The 14,375-nt window shown below is 41.5% G+C and overlaps 1 protein-coding gene and 1 long non-coding RNA gene across 9 annotated transcripts in view; both read right to left on the bottom strand.

The window, feature by feature from the left end:
• Positions 1 to 14,375, bottom strand: part of ASH1L (ASH1 like histone lysine methyltransferase) — a 194,086-nt gene that overhangs the window by 20,779 nt on the left and 158,932 nt on the right. For all 8 annotated transcript variants that reach the window (XM_027048252.2, XM_053208764.1, XM_027048257.2 and 5 more), the window contains 4 exons: positions 13,635 to 13,680; positions 13,410 to 13,518; positions 8,967 to 9,173; positions 8,692 to 8,838 (listed from right to left, as the gene is read on the bottom strand). In XM_027048252.2, the coding sequence (XP_026904053.1) occupies positions 8,692 to 8,838; positions 8,967 to 9,173; positions 13,410 to 13,518; positions 13,635 to 13,680 (509 nt within the window). The remainder of the gene's footprint in view (positions 1 to 8,691; positions 8,839 to 8,966; positions 9,174 to 13,409; positions 13,519 to 13,634; positions 13,681 to 14,375) is intronic.
• On the bottom strand, positions 2,072 to 8,058 carry LOC128312928 (uncharacterized). Its single transcript, XR_008292887.1, has 2 exons — positions 5,843 to 8,058; positions 2,072 to 5,605 (listed from the first exon to the last, which is right to left on the bottom strand). It is a non-coding gene; the product is annotated as an uncharacterized LOC128312928 (long non-coding RNA).

Genomic DNA, 14,375 nt, shown 5'->3' on the forward strand with positions numbered 1-14,375 from the left:
GGATTCTGTGTCTCCCTCTTTCTCTCTGCCCCTCCCCCACTTGTGCTCTGTCTCTAGCTCTCAAAAATAAATAAATGTTAAAAAAAAAAAAAGAATATATAAGAATCATCAATGAAGATATTTGAGCCTGAAGCTCTTTTGTCAGCAACTGTTAATTATATACCCAATTTCTCATAGACGTTCAGACTTTTTATCTATTCTGGTGTCGTTTTGGTAAGGTGTGCTTTTTCAAGGAATTTGTTCATTTAACTTTCCCAATAGAAAAAAACTGTTCAGGAAAATGGATAAACTAGCTGTGGTATACTTATATATAGGAACACTAGCCCAGAATAAAAATCAACAGAACACTGATGTAGTGAACACAGGTACACTGTAAAAACACTATTCTAACTGAAAGAAGCCAGACACAGACTACATACATATGCAGTTCTGCAACAGGTTCTAGGCAAGATGAATCTGGTGACAGAAACCACATCACTGTTTGCCTCTGAGATGGCGAGATTCTAAGGAGGTAGAAAGGAACTTTCTGAAACAATGGAAATGTTCTATATGTCGGTAAGGATGTGGCTTGTGTGGGTGTCCACGTCTGTAAAAACGGGTGGTGATTTACGTTTAAGATCTGTGTCTCGGTGGCGCCTGGGTGGCTCAGTCGGTTAAGTGTCAGACTTCAGCCCAAATCATGATTTCATGGCTCATGGTGTCGAGCCCCGTGTCAGGTTCTGTGCTGACAGCTCAGAGCCTGGAGCCTGCTTCAGATTCTGTGTCTCCCTCTCTCTCTGGCCCTACCCCACTCACACTCTCTGAAAAACAAATACTAAGAAAAAAATCTGTCTCTACGTAATATGTAAATTTAAAAATTTACAAAAATAGAAAGCTGTTGAAACTATCATCTTTTAAAAAGTTGCGTTGAAACACACATAAGATAAAAAGTGGTGTTAAGTACATCCACATTGTTGTAGAGCCATCACCACTAACCACGCTCATGGCTCTTTTCGTCTTGTAAAACTGGAACACCCCACGTGTAACAACCTGCTACCCTCCCACCGCTCACCACTATTCCACCATCTGCGATGCTGACGACTCTGAGCGCCTCATGCGGGTGGAATTGTACAGTGTTTGTCTTTTGTGCCTGGCTTTGTTAACTCGGCATAATGACATCAAGGTCCATATCCACGACGTAGGATATTGTGCATTTTCCTTCCTTTGTAAAGCTGAATGATAATTCCATCATACGTATGCACCACATTTTGCTGGCCCAGCATCCCCTGAGGGACACTTGGGTTGCTTCCACAGTTTAGCACCTATGAACAATGCTGCTGTGGATACGAAGGTGCAGACACATCTTCCAAACACTGCTTCCAATCCTGCGTAAACAGCCGGCCCAGTTCCACTGCTGGGCCATAGGCTAATTCTGTTTTTAATTGTTTGAGTTTCCCCAAGTGGAAATACTACTTATATCCCCACAGGCTGCAAAAGGATACCAACTGATCTACATCCTCATCAACGCTTGTTTTCGGTTATTCTGACGCAGCCACACGATAGGCGTCAGGTGGCGCTCTTAAGGATTAGTGCTCTCGGACACCTTTTCCTATGCTTATTGACCATTTGTTTCTTTTCTTTGGAGGAATGTCTCTTCAAGTCCTTTGCCCTAAATATACTATGTCTTTTCTTAAACATATATACCTATGATAAAACTTAACTTATAGATTAGCACAGTAAAAGATTAATAATAAGTAATAATAAAATACAATTATAGCAATATACTGTAATGAAAGTTAACTGAATGTGGTCTCTTTCTCCCTCTATCTTATTTTATTCTTCCTTTCTTTGTGATGATGTGAGATGATGAAATGCTTACGTGATGAGATAAAGTGAAGTGGATGATAGCGGCGTTGTGACATAGTGTTAGGTTACTACTGACCTTCTGACCATATGTCAGAGAGAGGGTCATCCGCATCTAGACCAAGGCTGACCACCGGTAACTGACACTAAGCAAAGTGAAACTGCGGATAAGGAGGGACTACTGTATTATGTTCAGGTAGTTTTCTTCTATGCCTATTTTATTTTTAAAAAAATGTTTATTTTGAGAGAGAGTGCAAGCAGGGGAAAGGCACAGAGCAAGGTAGCGAGAGAATCCCATGCAGGCTCCACGCTGTCAGTGAAGAGCCTGACGTGGGGTTTGAAGCCACAAACCGTGAGATCATGACCTGAGCTGAAATCAAGAGACGGAGGCTTAACTGACTGAGCCGTCCAGGCGCCCTTTTAGTGCTTTTATTATTACGGGGTGTTGAATTCTGTCAAATGCTTTTTTTGCATCAATTGAAAGGATTTTTTTTTTCTCCTTTCATTTTATTGATGTGGCCTATCACACTTTCTCTTACGTTGAACTCTTATGATTCTCTTATGTTGAACCATTCTTGCATTCCAAGAATAGATCCCACTTGGTCAGGGCATACAATCCTTTTAATATGCTGCTAAATCCTGCTTGCCAGCATTTTGTTGAGGACTCGTGCATCAATGTTCACAAAGCATACTGGCTTGGTCTGTAGTTTTCTTTTGGGGTCTTTGTCTGGCTTTGGTATCAGGACTATGCTGGCCTCACAGAGTGAGTTAGGAAGTGTTTCCTTCTCTACAATTTTTTGGAAAAGTTTGAGGATTGGCATTAGTCTGGAAGAATTCATCAGTGAAACCATCAGTTCTAGGGCTTTTCTTTGTTGAGAGATTTTTGATTACGGATTTGATTACGCATAACATTACGGATTACCAGTTACAGGTTTGTTCAGATTTTTTTGTCTCTTCATGATTTTAGTCTTGGTAGGTTTTGTGTTTCAAGAAACCTGTCCATTTCAATGAGGTAATCCAATTTTTTGGCATACAACTGTTCATAGCGTTCTCTTACAATCCTTAGTATCTCTGTAGAATTGGTGGTGACCCCACTTCCATTTCTGAATTTCGTGAGTCCTCTTTTATTCTGAGTCCATCCAGCAAACGCTTGTTGACTTTATCTTTTTGAAGAACCAATTTTTGGTTTTACTGATTTTCCTTTCTGTTTTTCCTATACTCTATTTCTCTCTACTCTGATGTTCATGATTTCCTTCCTTCTGCTAGCTTTGGGTTTAGTTTGTTCTTTTTCTCGTTCCTTAAGTGGTAAAGTTGGGTTGTTGACGTGAGATCTTTTTTATTTGTAATGTGAACATTTATGCCTACAAACTTTCCACTCAGCATTGCCTCTGCTGTGTCCTGAAAGTTTAGGTGTGCCGTGTTATTTTAATTCATCTCCAAGTACAGTAAAACCTTGGCTTGCAAGCATAATTTGTTCTGGAAACATGCTTGTAATCCAAAGCACTCATGTATCAAGCGAATTTCCAGAACCATTGGCTCAGTTGTGATCATGTGACATTGGGCATCATGTACTACTCATATTGTAAGACGTTGCTTGTTTATCAAGATAAAATGCATTAGAAACGTTTGCTCATCAGGGTGACTGGGTGGCTTGGTTGGTTAAGTGTCCAACTTCGGCTCAGGTCACGATCTCAGTTTGTGGGTTCAAGCCCACTGTCGGGCTCTCTGCTCTCAGCACAGAGCCCGCCTCAGATCCTCTGTCCCCCTCATGCTCTCAAAAATAAACATTAAAAAAAAATCTGCTCATCCTGTGGACCACTCGCAGATTTGCAATCCAAGGTTTTACTGTACTTTCTTTCTTCTTTCCTTCCATCTTTCTAACAGAGAGGGTGGGGGGAGACACCCACGCAGAGGAAGAGAGGGAGACACAGAATCTTAAGCAGTCTGCACGCCCACTGCAGAGTTGGCGGGAGAGGGAGGGGCTCGCTCTTACGCCCCTGAGCTCATGACCTGAGCTGAAACCAAGTAAGACCCGTAACCAATTAAGCCACTCCGGCGTCCCAGGTGTGTAAATCTTTGTAACGGTTTTATCTTCTTGTTGTACAAAATCTTTCATTAGTACACAATGTGTTTCTCTGTCTCTTGTAACCATTTTTGGTTTCAAGTCCATTTTGTGTAGCTGCTGTTGCGCTGTTTGGGTTACTATTTGTATGAAATACGTTTTTTGATCTTTTCACGTCCAGCCTGTTTGTTTTTGGATCTAAAGTTGAGTCTCCTGTAGACAGCATGTAGTTGGATCATGTGTTACCTATTCTGATCGTTTTTAAACTGAGAAAAAACTGACACACATATTAGTTTCAGGTGTACAACATGATTCAATAAAGGTACATATTGCAAACTGATCACCACAGTAATTCTATTTAACATCCATCCCCACACTCAATTACAAAGTGTTTTCTTGTGCTCAAGCTCTATTCTGTTAGCAAGCTTCCATTAATCCATCAGTGAATACTGGGGTTATTTCAATGTCTCTACTATGTAAACAAGGCTCCTATGAACATGGGGGTGCAAGTATCTTTTTGAGTCTGTGTTTTTGTTTCCTTCGGATAAATACCCAGAAGTGGAATGTGGGATCATATGGTAGTTCTATTTTTAATTTATTTTTTCTTAAGCAGGCTCCATGTCCAACGTGGGGCTAGAATTCATGGCCCCGAGATCAAGAGTCACATGCTGTGTACCAACTGAACCAGCCAGGCAGCCCGATTTTTAATTTTTTGAGAAAAGTTTATACTGTTTTTTTTTTTTTTAAGGTTTTATTTATTTTGAGAGAGAGGGAGGGGCAGAGAGCGAGGGAAAGAGAGAGAGTCCCAGGCAAGGCTCCATGCTGCCAACACAGGGCCCGATGAGGTGGGGCCTGAGCCCACAAAATGTGAGACCATGACCTGAGCTGAGATCAAGAGCTGGACACTTACCCTGAGCCACTCAGGCGCCCACCATACTGTTTTCCACAGTGGCTGGGCCAACTCACATTCCCACCTACAGTGCACGAGGGTCACTTTACTCCTCCTCCTCACCAACACTTGCTATTTCTTGTCTTTTTCACGATGGCTGTTCTAACAGGCACGAGGTGCTATCTCCTTGTGGTTCTGACTTGCGTTTCCCTGACGATTAAGGATGTTGAGCCCCTTTTTCATGCACCTGTTGGACATCTGCATGTCTTCTTTGGAAAGATGTCCATTCAGACCATTTGCCCTTTTTCAACTGGACTGCTTCGTTGCTACCGAGGTGTAAGAGTTCTTTGTATGTATTTTAGATATTAACCACCTACCAAATATATGAATTGCGCTACTTTCCCCCACTCTGTGGGGTGCTTTATTTTGTTGATGGTTTCCTTCGTATAGAGTTCGTTGTGGTCCCACTTGCTCATTTCTGCTTTTGTTGCCCTTTGCTTCTGGTGTCAAACCCAAAAAGTCCTCCCTGAGACTGATGTCGAGGAGCTCATCCCGATTACTTCTGGGAATTTTATAGTTTCAGGTATTACCTTTAAGTTCTCAAGACATCCCGACTGGACTTTTGTGTATGGTGTAAGACAGGCATCCAGTTTCATTCTTTCATATGTGGCTGTCCAGTTTTCCCAACACAACTTACTGAACAGACCGCCCGCTCCCTACCTTGGCCTTAAATTGGTCACATGAATGCAGCTTTATCTCTGAGCGCTCTGTTGTACTACATCCATTTCTATCTGTTTTATGCCAATACCATACTCTTTTTTTTTTTTTAATTTTTTTTTTTCAACGTTTATTTATTTTTGGGACAGAGAGAGACAGAGTATGAACGGGGGAGGGGCAGAGAGAGAGGGAGACACAGAATCGCAAACAGGCTCCAGGCTCCGAGCCATCAGCCCAGAGCCTGACGCGGGGCTCGAACTCACGGACCGCGAGATCGTGACCTGGCTGAAGTCGGACGCTTAACCGACTGCGCCACCCAGGCGCCCCTTTACTCTTTTGATTATTATAGCATTGTAACAGTTGGGAATCATGAAGTGGGAAGCCTCCAGCCTTATTCTTCTTTCTCGATTCGTTTCACTATTTGGGGTATTGGGATTCTTTGTTCTATTTCCCCGAAATTTGCCATTGAAGTTTTGATTTTTATTGCACTGAGTTTGTAGACTGCTTTTGGCAGTGTGGACATTTTAACATTAATTCTTCCATTCCATGAGCATATGATATCGTCCATTTATTTGTGCCTTCTACAATTTTTTCATTACTGAATCATTAAGGGTTTCAGTGTACGTGCTTTTTACTTCCTTGGTTAAATTTACTCTTAGGTATTTCATTTTTTATGCCACTGTTGAAAATGGGAGGATCGTTTTCTTAATTTCTCTGATAGGTCATTATTAGAGTATGGAAATTCAACTGAATTGCATATTTTGATTCTGAATTCTGCAACTTAAACTTCATCGATCAGTTCTAACACTTTTTTCAGGTTTTCTGTATACAACGTCATGTCATCTACAGATGGAGACAGTACTACTTCTTCCTTCCCAATTTGTATGTATTTTATCTTTTTTTCTTGCCTAACTGCTCTGGCTAGTACTTCCAGTACTATGTTGAATAAAAGTGGTAAGAGTGTTTTCTGATCTGTTTTTGTTTAATGTTTGTTTATTTTTGAGGTGGGGGGCACAGAGAGAGGGAGGGAGACAGTGGACCTGAAGTGGGCTCTGAGCTGACAGCAGAGAGAGTGATGTGGGGCTCAAACTCATGAACCGTGAAATCACGACCTGACCCAAAGTCAGATGCTTAACCAACGGAGCCACCCAAGCACCCCGAGTGTTTTCTGATCTTAAGAGTAAAAGCTTTCCGACTTTCACCACTGAGTATGATATTAGCCGTGGGCTTGTTGTATGTAGCCTTTATTATGTTGACGTATGTTCTCTCATGCCCACTTTGTTCAAAGAGGGAGGCACAGAATCCAAAGCAGGCTCCAGGCTCTGAGCTGTCAGCACAGAGCCCGATGTGGGGCTGGAACTCATGAGCTGTGAGATCATGACCTGAGCCGAAGTCAGATGCTTAACCAATGGCCACCCAGGTGCCCCTCATCCCCACTTTGTTTAAAGTTTTAACCATAAATGGATGGTGAATTCCACTCTGTCACTTGATTGGAGAGTGTAAGCCATCCGCTTTTTTTTTTCTTTAAGGTTTTAAGTAATCTCTATACCCAACATGGGGCTCAAACCCACAACTCTGAAATGAAGAGTTGTATACTCCACCAGGTGAACCAACCAGGTGCCCCAGGCCTCCCAAAATTTCTGATAAGAAACCTGCATATCATCTTATTGAGGATCCCTTGTATGTGATGATGTGCTTGTCTAATGCTGCTTTCATGATGTGCTCTTTATCTTGTCAAAGTCTGATTATGTTTCTTGCTGTGAGTCTCTTTTAAGTTCTTCTTACTTGGAGCTCAGTGAGCTTTGTGGTTGTTTGTGTTCATGCCCTCCATCAAATGTAGGAAGTTTACAAGCATTATTTTTTTCAAATATTCTCTCCGCCTCTTTCTCTTTGCTACTTCTGGGACACCCACGATGCACAGGTTGGTCTGCTGGATGGTGTCCCAGAGGTCTCCTAGGGTCTGTTCTCTTTCCTTCTATCTTTTCTCTTTCTGTTCTTCAGGCTTGGAGAATTTCCATTGTCATATCTTGAAGTTCACGGATTCTTTCTTTAGTCTGCTCAAATCTGCCTTTGAATCCCTCTAGTGGATTTTTCATTTCAATTATGGTCCTTTAGGCTTTCTATCTCTTTGGTATTTCCATTTTGTTCACACATCATTTTCACAAATTTGTCCACATCATCCCTTAGTTCTTTGAGCATCTCTGGGCATTTGTTTTGAGGTCACTGTCTAATGTATTCTCAATTGAGTCTTTTTTAGGGAAAAATTATTTTGAATTATTTTTTTTCCTTTGAATGGGCCACGGTTTTCTGTTTCTTTGTATTCCTTGTGATTTGTCCTTGAACACTGCAAGTTTGAACGTAATAATGTGGTACATCTGGAAATAAGATTCTCCCTCCTTTCCCAGTGTTTACATATCCGAACCTTTAATTTCTAGCTCCCAAGCGGAAGAAAAGTGAAAAATGAAGGGGAAGAAAATAGGGCCCTTCAAGTCTCTCGGTAGTCACTTCAGGTGGAGGAAGAGGGGCTTACGACAATGGTGGAGGACAGGGATCCTCTTTACCCAGCCTGGCTTCTGCCATCTGTGAGCAAGCTGTTCCCAGCAACGCCTACGTAGCCGCCTGCCGTGTGGCTGGGGGTAGAGGATGGGTGGTCGCTACTGTTCTAAGTTGAAATTGACCAAAAGGAACCACAGCTTGCCATCTCAGCCTTCCCCTAGTAGCTGCAAGCTTTCAACAGGCTCCAGAGTTCCAAAATTATTACGTTAGACATATTCTGCCCGTGTAATTATCTAAGAGGTAATTTTTTTCCTTTTCAGTTAGATTCTAGTCTATTTCACTAATTTTTGTTTCTCACTGTGACAAATCCAGTGGGCTTGTAATAAATATGCTGAGCAAACTCACAGGAGAACCATGTGACACAGCGCCCGGCACACAGTGAGCAGTCAGTATGTGTCGGGTATTACCGCTGTAGCATCGTATGTACTGTTGTGGTTTCCTGGGGGGTAGTTAGGTTGAAGTGAGGAAACAGCAGCAGCTTACTCTCTGCCGGGAGGAGACGGTGTAACGGGATCGCCGGAGGTCTCGTGCCGGCTGACCCACACTGCGGCAAGATCCCTCTAGTGATACCCTCGTGTCTCCCGCGCTGCTGGCCTCTTGGCTTCACCAGCCCCTGCTGTCTTACCATTTCTGCATCTCACAGTTGGGATCGCAGCTGTGGTTGATGAATCGGGCCTCATTCCCCATGCGGTAACTGTCGATCACCATCCCGCTATCCAGGTTCAGGCAGTAGTGGTCGCTGTGATTATGATACTGCTCAATCATCCTGTTCCTGAAGAGGAGAGGAAGAATCGAAAGCCAATTAATGATTAAGTTGAAAGTAAATTGGAAATCTTCCATTTTCCATTCTCATCTGGTCTCTTTGCCATTTTCCTGGGGTGTCCCCACTAATCACTGTACCTGAACTCTTGCTCGCTGACAACCTCCCCCAGGTACTCGATGATGAACTGCCCGGCTTTTAGGGGTTCTTTGGTTCGGATTCCCCAACCTTTTTCCTCAGCTCGAAATCGTTCTAGACACTGCACCCACTCATGCCTCTGTATCCTCTGGTTACAGCACTGCTCACCACAGGGACAAGTGTTGGGGGAACATTCAGCAAAGATCATTCTAGAAAGAAGAGAGAGAACTGCATGTCAAATAATATTACATATGCCTTCAGGGACCCATTTTTCTTTTATAGGAACTCTTAAAAGGAATACACGAAATTTTTAATTTTAACAAGGTTGGATTGGTTAACAAGGTACTAATACATAACTCCAAAACTTAATAATAGTGAAAATTACCAAGTCAAGTTATAAACACCAGATGGATTAAACTAACTGTCCACTAAGCATCCTGGGTAAACACAGTATCATATTTAGCTCTGTACTAAGAATAAAACCACAGACCATAGAGGAATTAATAATTTCCAGATTACATAGCATTTTTGTTTTGAAGCAGCTCATGGGTATGTACAGATTTTGTTTTCTTTTTAAATTGTGGCAAAATCACACATAAACTGCACCCTGTAAATATTTTTAAGCATACAGTTCAGTACATTTGCATTGTCGTTGTTTTATAAGAATTTTATATTTTGTTAGTGTAAATGACATTCCCATACTGGAAATAACATTTCCAGTCTATATACTAGCTGAACCTATAACCACTAGTGAATTAACAAGCCAAAATTTCTGAACACAGTAGACAAAGTTGTTGTGTACCTGTCTTCTCACTGCTTTTCGCTTTTACAGTTCTAGATCTTTCACAGAAGTGATTTAGTTTTGGTATAGGGTTTGAAATCCCAGTGAGACTACTGAACAGGATTAAAACAAGGGATGATTAAGAATATAATGGTAGATCGAAATAGCACATATTTTATATAATGTACACACACACACACCTTACAAATCTCGTAAAAAAACCATGTAACATTGTATAATCTGTCACAGTCTTTCTTCAAATAAACATTACCCCCATCTAAAGAGCAAAGACAGCACAGTGTTGTCACAGAAATGAGCAGTTAAGAGTACCCACTGGGCTGGTCCTCAAGGTCTGACCATCAGCTTAGCCTGTGAAAGGCACTGGCTTATTGTCAAATTCACCACCTTTATGCTTTCTTCTGATGAATTCTTCGCTGCATGAATACTACTAGACACCCTTCCTGAAAATGCCTCCTTGATTTTATGTGCCTTCTTGATTGCTCACAAACCAAGGTTTTACCATATTTACTAGGGAAAATGTTACTGAGGTTATAAACAATGTTGGACACGTTCTTGACTGTTTACTTGAACTGATGATAAAAACTCATTACTTGCTTTTAAAAATAGTCCTGAAACACCTGGGTGGCTCAGTTAGTTAAACTTCGGCTCAGGTCACGATCACAGCTCGTGAGTTCGGTCCCCATGTCAGGCTCTGTGCTCAGAGCTCAGAGCCTGCTTCGGATTCTGTCTCCCTCTCTCTGCCCCTCCCCCACTCATGCTCGCTCTCTCTCTCTCTCTCTCTCTCTAATAAATAAAAACATTAAAAAATAAATAAAAATAAAAAGTCCTGAATCTAGTTTTCTGTGGATATATGAACCTTAACATAGACACAAAATTGAATCTTACAGATCCTTTGAGATTTCCCCTGAAATATTTACAAAACTGAGAACCCAAAGACAGGAAAGACATTTTAGGTTGCTCCATTTAAGTAAATCTTTATGTGGGTTACTTTTTTTTTTTTTTTAATTTTTTTTTTCAACGTTTTTATTTATTTTTGGGACAGAGAGAGACAGAGCATGAACGGGGGAGGGTCAGAGAGAGAGGGAGACACAGAATCGGAAACAGGCTCCAGGCTCCGAGCCATCAGCCCAGAGCCTGACGTGGGGCTCGAACTCACGGACCGCGAGATCGTGACCTGGCTGAAGTCGGACGCTTAACCGACTGCGCCACCCAGGCGCCCCTATGTGGGTTACTTTTAAATACATAAGGAAGCACCCACTGAATACTATATTTTAATTTTTATTAAATACAGAATAAATAAATACATTTGTATTTAAATGTATGCATTTATCACATCATTCATTAGATGCACGCATATGTAGGAACAATAGTCTCCTGATATAAAGTTGGCAGCATTGTATCTGAGGTTTTTGTTTGTTTGCTTGTGTTTGAAGAAAGACAACACGGTGTTGAGGATAAATGTGACACCCATACCAACAAAAATGACCCAAGACAACCAATGTGATTATGTAAAGGTAAATATTTGGATTCCAATTCTATGTGATTAAAAGACTAACGACTTAAAAGTAAGCAGAGTATATACTGGAAAGAACACAAATTCTGATTAAGACATGTGTGGATTCAAATTCTGTCTCTGTCACTCAAGTGTTGTGTACAATATGGAGCAATCTGCTACCCAAACTCTAGGATCCTTCATTTATAAAATATAAAACTATAACCTATCTCATTGGAGTACTGTGAAAAAGAGAGGGAAGTAGCCAATGAGATAGTCGCTATGTTACAGCAATTTCACAGATAATAAATATCATATAAAAAAACACAGTAATGTTAGCACATAAAGGAATGCAAATTAAGCAATTTTAAAGATATAGGATACTCCCAAATATCAAACCAATGAAATATAAAGCACCGAAAATAAAGTTAGGTGTGAATCCCTAAGCGGGGGTGGAACTACGGGGAAGTGAGTATATTCAGGTACTGGTGGTGACACCCCAAATCCACTCATTTCATGCGAGCCACTGGACAGTGCAGAGTAGGAATTATGCAAACATTCACAGTCCGTATAGGTAAGGCTCCTTCGGAGAGTGCACCCTAAGAATTAAAGAAAGAGGAATGTGCCCAGTTTCACTGTGGTGCCATTTTTAATAGCAAAACATTGGGAGTCATGTGAATGATGAACCACAGGAGGTTGGCAAACTAGGGGCTATCAACCTACAAAAGATAACAGAGCACCTAAAAATGGTGAGTGAGCGGACCACATGGATACATAAAAGTGTGTATAGAAAGCATCTGTGAGTGGAAAAAAATCAGTGCACAACACAGACTATACCAGCAGCCATGACTCCTATGTAAAACCGTATGTATGCATGTATATATATATATAAGATGTGAATTTACAGTGATGTGTAAGGCAGAGTTTCTCAGATGTCACGTTGATACAGGAGGTACTAGAACATTGATTCCCGTAGCCCGTAGGACAGTTGACCAGACACTGGGGAAGCAGTTGTCTTTGGCTAGGAAAACTATCTAGAACAGGAAGTATCGATGTAAAGTTCATCATTGGTTCTTCTTTACTATAAATTTGCTTATGTTACTAAAACCAACAAATTAGATCTCCATTCCAGGGTCTCTATCAGACATTTCCATTTTGAAACCTCCATGTCACTTAGAACTCAATGGCCCCAAAGTAAAATAATAGTTTCCATCTCCAAACTAATCAGACCCCATACTTTCATTCTGTGGCAACAGGATTACCATCTCTCATTGGCAACACTGACCCAGTCTACACATGTCCATCTATGTGCACATGCCAGTGGGTCACCAGACCAGTTTTCCTTCCAAACACATCATGCCCTTCTTTCACTGCCACCATCCTACCTTATGCCCTCATTATGGCTACAATGTACAGAGATCTAGGAAAGTTTCTAGAACTGTGCTGAATACTTTATGAACATTGTCTCCTAAGATCCTTACCCTCCCAACCCCCCATAAAGAAGGCACTAATTTTATGAGAGGGGTTAAATAACCTTCCTCAGGTCTTATAAGTAGTAACAGGATTTAAACCTGGGTATGGTTAAGACTCTAAGTCTCATTCTTTTCCTGTTACTCTATGCAGCCCATGTGATGGGCTGAATGTTTGTGTCTCCCCAAAACGAACAGCTGAAGCCCTGGCCCCCAGTGTGATGGTTATTTGGAGGTAGGGCATTTGGGAGGTCAACTGGCTTATATTAGGGTATGAGGGTGGGACTCTCACGATGGGATCAGTGCCCTTACAGGAGGAGGACCAGAGAGCTCTCCTCCGTGAGCACACACTAAGGAAAGGCCACGTGAGCACACAGGCAGAAAGTGGCTGTCTATAAGCCTGGAAGTGGGTCCTCACCAGACAGCAAATACTTGCATCTTGACCTTGGACTTCCTAGCCTCCAGAACTGTGAGAAATAAATTTCTGTTGTTTAAGCCACCAGGTCAATGGTATTTTGCCGTGATAGCCCAAGTAGATTAAGACAGCCCATCAAGTAGGTTTTATGTATCTTCATGCAACTTCATGAGAGCAATTCAAAGAGCTTATTTAACTTTTCCCTCCAAATGAAGTGTCCTAGGTCTTGAAGCCTGTGCTTTTAGAGAAATCAATTTAGTACAGTACCTATTGAGACAGTCATCCACACAGCCCTTCCTGGTATCATCATCTGGCTTCTTACAGTTACAGGTGGTGGCCTCGTAACCAGAAAGGGGTTTGACATCAACGTAGACATCTTGAGAGAAGACAGCAAAGAGTAATTTGTAAACATACAAGATCATTTTTTAAGTGCCAGGCCAAGAAGAACACTGATGGTATGATGGCAGAAAAAATAGCTCCCAAGTTACTCACTTGAACGGATTTTTTTATATAGTGGGACATCTGGCTTTTTGTATAGCTAGAAGAAAAAAAAAGAAAAATCCTGATATAGCATTTAACTTCAAATGCCAGGCAGCAGCATCAATCACTAAAAACACAAGAAATTATCCATGTGCCCTGCTCCCATGGGAATATTTAAAAGATTTTCTGGGTTGTGTGTATCTGAGGGAAATTCTTGGTGTGATCATTTTTTACCCTGAAATAAAAAGTGACTTACTAGACTAGAGGAGGGTGAGGTGAGAGAGAAACAGATTCAACAACAGAAGAAACGGTAAACACTTTAATGAAAATGCGTTTTCAATTATAAGCTTCTTTAGCATGTTTTAGACTTAAACAAAAATTGCTTAAGGCTTGATTTGCCTTTATGAAAAGAAAGGAAAAGTTGCACAGAGCTTGTTGAGATGGTCTGGGGGAATACATGGCATTAAAAAGATGAGCACCCTGACCTTTTCAGGGTGGGTATTCCAGAAAAACACATTTCACACTTTATTTTTTTTATTTAAAAAAAAAAATTTTTTTTTTTAATGTTTATTTATTTTTGGGACAGAGAGAGACAGAGCATGAACGGGGGAGGGGCAGAGAGAGAGGGAGACACAGAATCGGAAGCAGGCTCCAGGCTCTGAGCCATCAGCCCAGAGCCTGACGCGGGGCTCGAACTCACAGACCGTGAGATCGTGACCTGAGCCGAAGTCGGACGCTTAACCGACTGAGCCA

This window comes from Acinonyx jubatus, chromosome E4 (assembly GCF_027475565.1).
Source record: "Acinonyx jubatus isolate Ajub_Pintada_27869175 chromosome E4, VMU_Ajub_asm_v1.0, whole genome shotgun sequence".
In the NCBI taxonomy this organism is placed as follows: domain Eukaryota; kingdom Metazoa; phylum Chordata; class Mammalia; order Carnivora; family Felidae; genus Acinonyx; species Acinonyx jubatus.